Consider the following 13,574-nt stretch of genomic DNA (forward strand, 5'->3'; position numbering starts at 1 on the left):
TTTTTCGAAGAGAGAGGGAAAGAGAGAGAGAGAAAGAGAGAGTTATACTTGCCTCAGTCAGCAGCAGCAAACTGTACACTGTCTGCTGACAGTGCAGCTCATCAGCACAATGCAATGATCAAACTGGAATATTCCTGGTCCCATTCTCTTCATCAAGACTGCCTGGTTCCTGTTTTGAAATGAGAGGAAGAGGTGTATTGTGTAAACACACACTGTAGCTGGGAGTTAATAAAGTTTATTTCGACTAAATGAAAGGGCAGATCCCCCTTTTTAGGTCATTACAGCGCAATGGGTTTCATACGGTTTAAAGTGTGGATCAAATCCATTATTTATACCACCGATTGTGATTGTTTTGTAGCCAATAATAGTAAATTTGTTAGAGAAACTGTTTTTAAAACATGCTTTTATAGCATCATGATTCACAGGATGATTCTTGCTACAGAAAGTCTTGATTTACACTCTGACAGTTCTGGCATTTATACAGTCCAGTTTTACAATTTGAAACTGAAGTCACAGCTTGACAATCATTTTGAAAAGTTGAATGAAAATGAAAACCCGTCCATAAAATTACTTGGAATACTTTGAGATAGCAGTTGCTTTGATAAGATATCAGCCTCTTATCTAACCAACTTATCAAGGCAGTAAGTGAGTATGTTTATTGTATAATTTCTCTCCAGGTGTCATCTCAGGATGTGAAGAAGGAGAACCCCCTGCAGTTCAAGTTTCGTGGCAAGTTCTTCCCTGAGGACGTTTCTGAGGAGCTGATCCAGGAGATCACCCAGAAGCTCTTCTTTCTGCAGGTGAAGGAGAGCATCCTGAGCGACGAGGTCTACTGCCCACCAGAGACAGCCGTGCTGCTGGCCTCCTACTCTGTTCAGGCCAAGTTTGGAGACTACGATAAGGATGTCCACCGGCCTGGGTACCTAGTGTCTGAGCGCCTACTGCCACACAGGTGAGATGTGAGCTCAGAGCCACTAATTGAGACTTGCAGACTTGGCTTATTAATCTAAATCAGTTGTTTGTCCTTTTTTGCTTTTAATGGGGAAAATTTCTTTGAAAAAAGGAAGTAGCATGCTTAAAATCAGCAGCACTGGTTGAACCAGCTCCAAAGAAACAAGATAAGATAAGATAACCTTTATTAGTCCCACACGTGGGAAATTTGTTTTGTCACAGCAGGAAGTGGACAGTGCAAAAGTTATGAGGCAAAAATTAGAATACAAATTCATAGTGTCTCCACCCAAAGAAACAAAAGAGGAGATGGATTTTATTGAGGAAACATTGTTTCTAATTAACAATGAGTTAAGAGCAAATTATGCTTGTAATCTGTTTAGATTGGCTCTTGTTCCACCCTCACCTAGATATATGCAGTTACTCTTCATATATATATTTTACCACTCTTAGTAACCAGGAACAGGATTTTAAATGTGAGTGGGTATGTCAGGGATTGGCACTTTAAATGTCTGGGCGTAATGCTTTATGTGTCTGTCCCAAAGGTGTAGAGATTGTTGCAAAACTAAACAACAAAGTGCTGCCTTGTACTGATCTAAGCAAGAAATTTGAAATTCTTCTAGAAATCTACAACAACAAAAAAACCACGCCTGCAGCTCTAAGCCCCTCCAACCACACAGACATGAACATATATGCATTAGGATGGAGCGTGAAGTCTAAAGTAACTCAACAGCATTTTGTGCTTTTTACTATATCTTTGATGCAGGATAAGAGAACAAAATTCCCAGATCAGCCAGAGGGTTGCCACGTTATGCTATCCCATAGCATAAAGTTCCACTTTATACCACAGAAACTGCATGAAAATAGCATATTTCTACATTAATCCCATACATTTTTTTCTCTGTTTCTGTCTACAGAGTCATGGAACAGCACAAGTTATCCAAAGATCAGTGGGAGGAGAGGATCCAGGTGTGGCACGAGGAGCACCACGGGATGCTGAAGTGAGTTACTGTTTTTCTGCAGTTCTGTTAAGAATTATTTTTGTGTAATCCTGCATTACTAAAAGGAATTGTGGTTTTCATGTCCTGATCTTTGCCTGTTCTTGCAGGGAGGATGCTATGCTGGAGTACCTGAAGATCGCCCAGGACCTTGAAATGTACGGAGTCAACTACTTCGACATCAAGAATAAGAAGGGAACAGAGCTGCGTCTGGGAGTGGACGCCTTGGGACTCAATATTTATGAGAAGGATGACAAGTAAGCTCCTTCAAGTACACGGCCTCTGTGTTGGTGTCTCTTCTTGTTGTTGGAGTAGCTGTGGCCCTGGGGTGGCTGTGGCTCACGAGGTAGACCAGGCCATCTACTAATCAGATTGAACCATCACCAGCAATCTGTGGTGTGAGTGTTAGGTGTAGAAAAAGGGCTTGAGACATGCTGTATAAAGCGCTTTAAGTGCTCAAGTACAGTTGAAAAGTGGTGCATAAGAACCAGTCCATTTACCATTTGCACAACTAAACTGGCTGAGCCAGGTTCATGTCTGTGCTTAATCACTGTTCCTGTTCTACAGCAGGCAGTATGACAAGAATAACAATGAAGACACAGGAGATACAGATAGTTAGAAATTAAAAAAAAAAGTTTACTTTGAGTCAAAAGTCTGCTGTGCAGGTCAAATAATAGGTTCTTATTTGGAGTTCTTCTGGGTTTTGGACCACAAATTGGCACATAATGTGGTTTCATGACTTTAGTACTTATTTTTTGACTGCCTTGAGTGACTGTGACCTAATCTCTTTTAGAGATAAAGGTTATCAGTTGTTTGTAGAGGTTCACTTCATGCTCTACATAATTCTGAATGGGAAAAAAAATCTCCTGACCCATTTTTGGGCCATTTAAACATGCAGATGATATACAAAAGCTGCAGACATTTTGCCTCGCCTTTCATTCCATCTGATTCAGTTCTCGTTCTCACCTTTGGTAACACTGAGATAAACTTGCTTAACCAGGCTAAAGTGTACAGTCAATCTCTACCCATTTTTTCTGTTAAAAACAAACAAATAAAACAAAGTAAATGTTTGTATTTTTTCTATCCTTTGATCAGTTTGTGGTGCTGTGCTTGAAGGCAGACCTACTTTTTGAGAGATCCAACACACACCGGTGATTGGGTGTTTCCACATTGCTTTCTGGCATTGCTTGTGATTTTCCACTTTGTTTGTAGGCCAAGACACTTTGGGAGATAATCACCGTCTGGTTTGGTGAAATGACTTCTGAGATCCCCTGTGGCCTCCTGTGTGTGGTTACTGGAGTGAAGTACACTGTGTTAAAGGGGCACGCCATCCCAGATGACTTGCATTTCAGTCACTGACCCCGTGCTTGGAAAAGCTGCCAGCTTTGGCTTTGATTGTCACTCTTCACGTATTAAGTTTGTCCACTTTCCTGCCATGCAGTGCGGTCTGCTATGTCTGTGGAACAAATGAGCACAGCACAATGGTGACATTTTAAAGAGAAAGCTTGGCATCTCAGCTCCCTCATCAGGCCTCTAACTGAACATTTACAAGCTTGGTTTATTGTCCTCTCAAATCTAAATGATTTAATTACCCTTACTGCCATTGTGTTTGAGTCATTCCTGCACTTCATTTCACTTTAAGTCTAATTTAACAGCTTGAGGTATGAAACCTCCAAGAAGAGAGCAAATATATTGTTAGGAATCAGACCAGGTCTCGTGTGAGTGTCTCTTTGTGCGCTCGCTGGGATCAGCATAAAAATGCCTCTCCTCCATGGTGCCCTCTGCTGTAACCATGGCTACGCCGACTGGTTTTTCAAGCTGTGCAGCACTTAAGAATGCGAAGCAAACCTACAACACTCTCTCTCCAATGAGGGCAGCCGGCCCACAATGCAACAGTGCAGCCAAGGTTTCACCCAGGCTGGAGCTGGATTAACTCCTTCTGCTCCCGCTGCTGTAGCTCATTTTTAAAGGGCAGTTTTTGCTTTTTTTCAGCCAAAGCTTTGTCTTTAGCAGGCAAGTGCAGCCTCACACACTAAATTCACTTTTTAGCATTTAGGAGTTAAACGGGTGTAATAAATAGATTCTTAATTGGCCTTAACTGTGTAGCACTGAATAGTCCAAGCTTGAATGACACACTGGACCTGAAACAGTTATTCATATATATTTTTTATATCAATACAAGTTACTTTAATAAATTTTTTTGTTATAGAGCCTGACCAATATTGGGATTTTCGGTAGATTACTGATGCATATTTTAAAAGAGTAAAGATGCCGGCTGATAATTTTTGCCTTTTTGTTCGTTGAGTAGCTGTTAATGCCACATATTACCACACGGTTGTTTCTTAATTAGTCACTCATTTAAGCTTTAGTTTAGACTTCTTTGTCAGTCGGTGAAAGTGATGATTTGTGACTCCTGTCCATCATCGTTGCAATCCCCAGGCCTAAAAACTGGTAACCAGTTGGGCCTAAGCATAATGAGATGGTTCTTAAATTAATTGGTGGCACATTCAGATGTAAGTTAGTTCTGCTAGCTACTAAAGTCAGCAAATAATAAATGATATTATCAGCAGAATGAGTCTGGTGTCTCAAGGAGAATTGTGTCTGTTTGTGGAGGCATTTTACTACATAGAGTGAATGATTTTGGGTATGCAACCTGTACAGATGCGCTTGTGTGCAGGGGATTTTGATGTAGGTTGGAATTTTAACTTTGCATAAGCAGACAGGGGGACCATGAAGAGGAAATATTGTTAATTAAAAAAAAAGCTCCAAAAAGCAGCATGAAAGACATAAACAGCAGCTGCAGTGGACAGTTTTCATTGTTTTTAACAGCCATCATCTGTTTTCTGCTACTTGGCCGGCTCGTGGGGACAGCAGTCCACTCAGAGACGCCCAGTCATCTCTTTTCCTGGCCACCTCCTTCAGCTCTTCCATGGGGACACCAAGGTGTTTCCAAGCCAACTTAGAGACACAAACTCTTGATTGTGTCCTGGGTCTGCCACAGTGACTCCTTCCAGTAGGACATGCCGGAAACATTGCACCCAGGAGAGGTCTTTGTCAAATGCCTGAACCACTTCCTTTAGTGGCTCTACTCAGAGTCCCTATTGAATGACTGATCTCCTCTCCTTATCTCTGACACTGAGTACAGACTCCCTTTGAGGGAAGGTCCTTTTTGCCAGTTCTATCTCCAATATCATTCTTTTGGTCACTGCGTCCAGCTTGTAAATCTATAGCTTTGCCTTCTCTCCGATACAGTATCCCTGTCACCAAGATGCCACACCAGTCTGCCTTTCAGTTCCATTCTGATCCGGAGTGGGCATGCACTCTTTTCCAGCTGAGAATCAGTCTCGGAGGTGCAAAGTCTTTCGCAATGAGAGCTCAGCAAAAGGACACATAACAGCAGAAACTCAAACAAGAGTAGCCCACAGACCAGTTATTCCACACATTTTCTTGACACTGCCCCCTGTTGCCAGTAAACAGCTACAACATAGCTTTTTGTAGGACCAGTGTACAGCTTGAAGCAAAGACGGCTGCACCCATGCAGCTCTGTCTCAGAGTATCCCGAGTATGCAGCATTACTCTCTGTTATCTCTTCAGCTTTGTGCAGCTATCATTATCTGACCTTTTACTGTCAATTTACAACAAATTTTCATTTACAGACTGCAGCAGTACTTGAAGCTGGAGCACACCTTTTATTACTCATATATTTAGTTTTTGGAGCCATTGCAATCAAATGCTAATATTTCTTACACATGAATTCTTATACATTAGTGAATTAGTTAAAAGAGAGACTTGGTAGTAAAATCCATTTATTCATGGTTTCTCCTTTTCAAAGCAAAAATCGAAACAAGTTTTGAGCAAAGAGTTCTGTGCTACCAAAATGAGTTGATAAAGCACACCTCCGTAGACCACAGAAGTGTGATAGAAATACGCAGCAGATAACTTCCACATTGTTTTCTCAATTCCACAGGCATGTGTCAGGGTCAGCTGGAGCGAAATTCCAGTTCAGGGAGTATAGTTTCATAGTTTCATAGTTTCATAGTTTCGTTGGCAGGTGTGCGGCTGCTTTTTCAGATCATCACATTATGGGCCTCTCCATTGTGTCGAAAGACAGGCATTTGTTCCGTTTTTTTTTCTGGCACTACAAGTAGCCTGCCACACCCCAGATTCATCCCTCCTACTTCGTTACTGAAATCCATGCTAAGAGGATTATTCTGACTCAGAATGAATGAAATGAGATCCAAATGAGATTGTTCAGTGTATTTCTATAGCTTTATGATATGTAAACTGTCTGTATTCTTATAATAAATGGGGCTAGAATTGAGAGTCACAAATGTACTCCAAACTGCCTTCAGTTTGGTTGTTTAGTCCAAAATAAAATAATGTGACATAAAAAGTGAGTTTTTTACATTTGAAAAACTATAAGTAGAGATTTTAGCATAAATTCGAGAAAAGTGAAACGATGACTTGCTTCTCAGTTGCTGATTACTTGTCTATTAATCTACTAACCGCTGGAGCTGAAGTATTAATAACAACTGATAAGAATGCACATTATTCCAAGGAAAGTGCTGGAAACATTACTTAAATTGTATTAAAATAAATTTTATTGGAGTAATCACTCAAGCTACTTAAAAAGTCTAATTTTATTAAGATCTTTGTCATTGTAGGTCAGTATTTTGAGCTTGGAACAGAATGAAAGAGACACTTGTCTAAGGATGAAAGTGCTAAACCTTTCAATGCCGTGTAAACCAGCAATAAAACCTCAGGACGAGACCTGAAACCAGTATGAAGACAATAAAAACTGGGTGTGATGTAGTATTTTATTTCGTCATCATGCTCTGTGCAAGTCCATTTTTTTTAAAGAGGCGGAGGTGTAAATACTGATGTTTTTTTAGGCCACCTAGATAACAAAACAGTTCATACAAGAGAAGACCAAGAGCAATCAGTTTTTTACAGTGTGAAAAAAGAAAGCTGTGGTTAATTATGTACAACATTTTTGGTGGAAAAATGCACTCGTACTTAGCAGACAATTCAGGTTTTTCTGTTTAAAACACTGTATTGGCACCATTATCTATCTCAGTGGAAACATGCAGGAAGGTCACACTATATCAGAAAATGATTATTATTATGTCCCAGTGGACATCCACATTATCCCATATATTTCACATTTATTTTCTTGTGCTTTCTCCTTCAGACTGACCCCTAAGATTGGCTTCCCCTGGAGTGAAATCAGAAACATTTCTTTCAATGATAAGAAATTCATCATCAAGCCTATTGACAAGAAATCTCCGGTGAGAAATCTCATCTAAGCAATCACATACAAACACACACCTCTTCTTTCAAAGGTCCTATTTTTCTATGTAATTTCCCTTACTTAAAGCATTCTTTGTCTTTAATATCAGGCTTTTCAGGGCGTATTGGGTTACAGTGTGTTTCTGTATTTAAGCTCGCTGCTTCCATTTTGCCTGTGGTATCATGTTTCTCTGCAGCGGAGGGGGAAACCATTAGGCATATCTCCCATTACAATCGAGCATAAAGAATAGCCAGAGCCGCTTTCTAGGCAGCACTGTTAGTGATTGACTGCAGACACACACAAAAAAGCAAGTGGTATAAACCTTATCTGTGCACTTCAGGCTGCTCTGCCTTTTACTACGAGTGGAGGTTGTTTTTTTTTTTTTAGCACCAGTATTCATTATTCAGCCCAGTGTCTGTTCTGTTTTCTCCTTATCGTTCTTATTGTTTGATTCTTTTCCCAAATTCAGGACTTTGTGTTTTACGCCCCGAGACTGCGCATAAACAAGCGCATCCTGCACCTGTGCATGGGCAACCACGAGCTGTACATGCGTCGCCGTAAACCCGACACAATTGAGGTGCAGCAGATGAAGGCCCAGGCCAAAGAGGAGAAACACCAGAAGCAGATGGAGAGGTACGCAGATTGTGGAGATGAGTGTAATTTAAGAAGTAGTTTCACACTTAAAAATTATTGTGTAACTGTTGTCTTAAGAACATAAGTAAGAACATAAACCCTCTAGACTATTATGGTTTTACCCTCGTGCCATTCACTGAGATTTTGATAAGAGCTGATGTGTTTTCACTGAGTCAGCTGTGAATAAAATGAGCAATCAACCACAACATTAGAACACGTCATTGCTGCAGCTGCTACTAACACCCCTTATCAGTTATTATTTTCACAGTAACTTGATTGATTTTTATTTAGAGGTCAGGGAGGAAAGAAAAGGGTGCACAGAAAATATTAGAGGTTTGATATAATAACTACAAAAAAGGTGAAGTGTAGGAAATGTACTTTCTGTGTTCACTGAGCTGAATGGATGTTGACCCTGATCTCAACAGCAGCTGTCAGCTCACTGTCTGTCCCACACAGCTGTTCAAACACAGACAACCATGAACAGACAACAACAGTGAATACCAGAGAGAGAGACATCAGATCACCAGTTCAGGCTCGCGCATAGTAGCCCGCAGTCTGTCCAGTAATCGGGTTGACTGGTGTTCAAACATAATTACCAGATGGTTTACGATGAGTCCCTTATGAAACTTTATTTAAAAGGGACGTGAAACGCTACACAAAGGCTAACTTAATTCAGTTATCCCTGCTCTCAAAAACTGACATAGATGTAACACTGTCTGTGAAACTGAATTTAAGAAATAAATGCTTAAAGTTTTAAAACCATGTTTAGCGCCATCTGTCTGTGCGGAGCGTGATGTCATGTGGTTGGTTGCGGTAATAGCTAACATAAACTAATGTAAGTCTATTTAGTGAGAATCAATAACTCAGTTGAAAATAATGACACTAAAACTAAATACCTTACTAAGTACTCATTTATAAAGTGCTTTACAAACCCAAATATTATGGCTAACAGCTGGATTTTCCTGTTTGAGTGCAGCTAGCCAAACAGCGAGCAGCCAATTACTGCTAAAGAGACAGACAGTGGAAATTGAAACTATTGGCTCAGTTTCTTAACATAGAACTCATTGTTCTATTTAGGGCAACACAACTGCGATCCCCTAGTTTTAGTGTCGTTATTTTCCTCGGTATTATCGATTCTATCATTAGTTAGCTAACAATAACTAATGTAAATCTATTGCAACCAGCCAATCACACGACGTCACGCTAAAAGAAAATGGCGCTAAACTTTAAGCACTTATTTCTTAAATCCAGCTTCACAGACAGTGTTACATCTATGCCAGTTTTTGAGAGCAGTGATCAATTGTGTATATTAGCTTTGATGTGTGTAGCATTTCATGTCCCGTTTAAACATTAACAAACCCAGAGAGATATCAGGTTTTTTTCTGCAGCAGGAGATATGAGCAGGATGCGAAGAGAGTCAAATGAAGTTTAACTAAGAATAGGGAATAGAGAGATGAATAACTTATCCCAAATTTGAGAAAATGAACCGTTCAGTTTTTTAGATTAAGGCAGATTGACATAAAGTTTTCTGAGAGACAAACAAAGTCCGGCTGTGGAGTATTTTAAAATTATAGTGGATTCCAAGAGTTTGTAAGAGACTAAAATGGTGTTTAAGAATGAATCATAATTAATTAATCATAACCCAGTATATAAAAGTTAATTGCTAAGTTACTAATGAATTATTTGGACATTTAGTGGACAAACAATTAGTTAAAAAATTAACTGAAGCCAATAATTTCATTGCTGTGAGTAAAATTCTTGGTTACTGAGGGCTCTGCTCACATCCTTCTATCAGCTGATTTCACGCCAGCTTTTTATAGCTCTCATAAACCCTGAAGTCATTCAGTTTGCCAAGTCTTTGTGAGTGTCATGCAACTTAAAATCACAAGACTTCACCTGTATAATATGACTGCGTGAAAAAAATCATATTTAAATGTCTTGTTGTTTTCACTAGCTCTTATAGAGCAGTTTTTGCAAACATGCACCAAATGCCACGTTTGTGTGTGTGCCTTTTGCAGTAACCATGTATCAACTACATCAGTTCTGTTTGTGTCCTCACGGCTGCTTTCTGTTATCTGCAGAGCCCAGCTGGAGAATGAGAAGAAGAAGAGAGAGGCCATTGAGAAAGAGAAGGAGCAGATGGAGCAAGAGAAGCAGGACCTGATGATGAGGCTCTACCAGTTTGAGGAGAAGACCAAGAAGGCAGAGAAAGGTGAGGCGAGGGGAAAGATGTATCTGAGTGTGTGTGTGAAAATATTTGGAATATGTGTGTATGTGTTGTTATGCAGGTTGGTAACAATAGGTCATTAGGATATGCATTCAGTTTACTTGTTGTGTAAATTAAATGATTAATCAAAGGCAACCCCCTGCCCGCAAAATAACACTAAAAGCAGCATGGCATGAAGCACAGTTATTAGTAGTCATTGTCTTTTTGATTACATATGGCTCTGTATTCAAAACAGAGGAACAAAAACTACATCTTGGAATGGACTCTCTGCTTTTTTGTCATAAACAAAAGACTAAACAATTTGATTGACTTACGGAAGCAGTCTGGTTGTAAATTAACTCTGATTTCCAGTGTTTGTTGTTAAATGATTTAAATTCCAGCTGATCAAACACCTGGAGCATTATAAATAAGAAAGCATTCACGCAGTCATGGTGCAGAGCTTTGTTGGTATTCAGGAAACATGTTTGACATCTGACAGGTTTACTTTTTATTGAACTTCCTTATTAAGAGACTGCTGTGAGGTGGTGGTCTCAGTTAATAGTAACAAATATACAGATATATACTGCTGCTCTGTTAGCTTATAAGATAATGAAAAAAATAACATATGAACATAAATATCTACACGTTTAGATAAAGTATTTGTGTCATATTATATTTTCTTTCCCCCTCTTTTTGCATGTTAGATTTGCAAGACCAGGTGCAGAGAGCCATGATGCTGGAGCAGGAGCGCAGGAGAGCAGAGGAGGAGGCAGCTCGTCTGGAGGCAGAGCGTCAGGCTGCCCTGCTGGCTAAAGAGGAGCTGGCCCGCCACTCTGAGCAACAGAAGAAGAGTCAGGAGCAGCTGGTCAGTGTTTTAAATCAGTCTTTTGTGATTTTTCCTTTATTTTCCTCTCATTTCAATACTGTTACATAGGTGGATGCTCATGATAAGCATCCAGACAAAAGCATTTTGTAGTGTCTAGCTGGTCCACACCGCTAACAGCCCCTCAGAACCACCTGCAAGACTGTGCTTCAGTTCAACTGTCCTGACACGAAAAGCTGTGGTTCCTACTCCACATTCAGGCACCAGACACAGTTTTATTAGACACCTGCTGTGACGCCCTCTTTACTTAAACCCCATTAAGGCATTTGTAATGGATTAAGTCCATGTGCAGCTTCCGCTCACAGAAGACGTGTGAGAGCATTGATACGAACTTGTTTGAACCCACGTATCTCATTAACGATAGTGTTTTCACTAACTTCATTTTCCAGTCGAGCACCTTTCACATAATTTCATGGCTTGCTGGAGGCAGCCTACACCCACTGAACAGCTAGAGAAGGCGTGCCGTTTAATGCTGAGCAGGGTATACTTCAGTGTGGTGAAAGACAAGCCGTTGACATTGTTGTAGTTGTGAGAAGGAATGTACCACAACACCCAGAGAGGCTACACGGTCTGGTTAGGTTTAATTAAGATGCCTCCTCACAGTGACAGCTGCTTCCTGTTTCATTATTTCTTTTTTTAATGATGCCGGCAGTTTGCAATAATCCAAAAATGAACTATTACAGTTTTTACACTGGTTTCCTATCATATTTTCTGAATTAGTAATCAAATGTAGTTTTAAATCTACCTGTTTTCTTTGTGACTCTTTAGAATTTTTTAATATATATATTTTATATTTTTGTAATGCATACTGAGGCTTAAAGCTAAAAATATCAAATAAGTGAAAGATCAGAGGAAGGTTTAAACTAACATTAAAATTAATTCTTACAGAAAATTTAAAATCTGATTAACAAAGTTTCTTTATTTTTGGGAGGAGAAGTAAAAACATAACAGGGAAAAAAGGTCATTTAATATGACACTTATAATAAATCAAGCTGCCTATATTTATTTTTGGAAACTCTTTGAAATGCTTTGAAACAATTGTGGTCTGTTAGGTTAGTTTCTCATTAGAAGGAGAAGGTTCTAGTCTCTTGAAGTGTAGGCATAGAAGTAGTATAGTGGTAGTATAAGACAACAGACATGAGCAAAATGAGATGTATTTTTTCTGGATGCTACAAGAGTCTTTATTTGCCATTCTGTATAAAATAATATGTTACTCTTATTTCTTGTTTTCTTTTGTGTGTGTGTGTGTGTGTGTGTGTGTGTGTGTGTGTGTGTGTGTGTGTGTGTGTGTGTGTCAGGCTGCTGAGCTGGCAGAGCACACAGCAAAGATCAGCCTGCTCGAGGAGGCTAAGAAACGCAAGGAGGAGGAGGCCAACTCATGGCAGCTCAGGGTGAGAGCTTTAATGTGACCATAGTGCCGTTTACTCAGGCTCACTCAGCTGTTTCTGTCTGAAACAAGGACTGAATTAAATTATTGCCTACCTTATATTTGCAGTTAGAAATTCTATAGCGTTGATTTTGAGCTGACTGACCTTCTCTGTCATCACCAGGCCCGTGAGGCCCAGGACGATCTGATTAAAACCAAGGAGGAGCTGAACAATGTGATGACGACGCCTCTGCCGCCACCACCTCCTCCCATGTACGACCACCTCATGGATGACAACAGTGACGACAACACCAGCATGCACAGCGCCGACCTGCACGTGGAAGGCATCAACGACCACCGCAACGAGGAGGATCGCCTGACTGAGGCCGAGAAGAACGAGCGCGTCCAGAAACAGCTGAAGGTGAAAACTAGCACCTCACACAGTCAGTCGTTGGCGAGCGTGATGGCACATTAACACCTTTATCTGAGGTTATCAGCTGTGTTAAGAATAGAACACAAAAACAGTGCTGCGTGTGTGGTTCCTGCAATTCAGTTAAATAATCAGGAAGAATTACCTGCTTTCATGCTTATCTGTTACTGTGTTACCCAACATTAGGGTAGAAGATCTGTACAGACAGATTTAGAAATAGAACTTCCTCCTCAGGTAATCTTAGTCCGAATTAGCTGACAGCTTGAAACAAGTCTAGACAGAGAAGAGTTTAACTGGAACAAACAGTTTGGCTGTGAAAGCACAGAAGGGCCTGGTGTTATTGAATGCATCAGAGTTCTCATTGAAGCCTTGATCTAACTTAAACACTATTAACACCAAAGCAATTTTTGCAGTCCATAAGACTAGAATAGCACTACATTCTGTAAAAGCCAGTTCACAGCTGTAGTTTCTGTTAAAATTGAAAGATTACAAGTTTCACCGCATTCATCCTGTTATCACTTCTCTTTCGACCTTCACGTAGAACCAAAGCTGTTGAGCTCTGGCTCGATTATCTATACTAGACTATAACATCAGGAAGTTGAAATCAGCGGTACCTTTGAATGTTTGAACTTGATGTTGGAGACCAGCTCAGTCACCTGATCGCCCTGTATCCTATCTCAAAGCTGCGTTCAGAAATGAGGGGCGTTTATGCAGGAAGCGAACTGCTCATCACGCATCGCTTTGACAGTTGGTCGCTAGCAGACGATTTGGGCTCTGGTTGTCAAGGCATTTACCACGCCATACTATATAACAGTTAACA

General features: G+C 40.2%; 1 protein-coding gene across 1 annotated transcript in view; it reads left to right on the forward strand.

Annotated features, from left to right (window-relative positions):
* Positions 1 to 13,574, forward strand: part of ezrb (ezrin b) — a 30,648-nt gene that overhangs the window by 14,004 nt on the left and 3,070 nt on the right. Inside the window, exons 5-13 of the mRNA XM_086264513.1 lie at positions 678 to 952; positions 1,866 to 1,949; positions 2,057 to 2,203; positions 7,138 to 7,234; positions 7,706 to 7,869; positions 9,951 to 10,081; positions 10,780 to 10,940; positions 12,257 to 12,349; positions 12,509 to 12,745. Coding sequence (XP_086120639.1) covers positions 678 to 952; positions 1,866 to 1,949; positions 2,057 to 2,203; positions 7,138 to 7,234; positions 7,706 to 7,869; positions 9,951 to 10,081; positions 10,780 to 10,940; positions 12,257 to 12,349; positions 12,509 to 12,745 — 1,389 coding nt within the window. The remainder of the gene's footprint in view (positions 1 to 677; positions 953 to 1,865; positions 1,950 to 2,056; positions 2,204 to 7,137; positions 7,235 to 7,705; positions 7,870 to 9,950; positions 10,082 to 10,779; positions 10,941 to 12,256; positions 12,350 to 12,508; positions 12,746 to 13,574) is intronic.

Source organism: Aulonocara sp. 'chitande type north' Nkhata Bay, linkage group LG15, assembly GCF_057382095.1.
Source record: "Aulonocara sp. 'chitande type north' Nkhata Bay isolate Kocher_YH1m ecotype deep benthic linkage group LG15, A_spYH_male_GT1.1, whole genome shotgun sequence".
Lineage (NCBI taxonomy): Eukaryota > Metazoa > Chordata > Actinopteri > Cichliformes > Cichlidae > Aulonocara > Aulonocara sp. 'chitande type north' Nkhata Bay.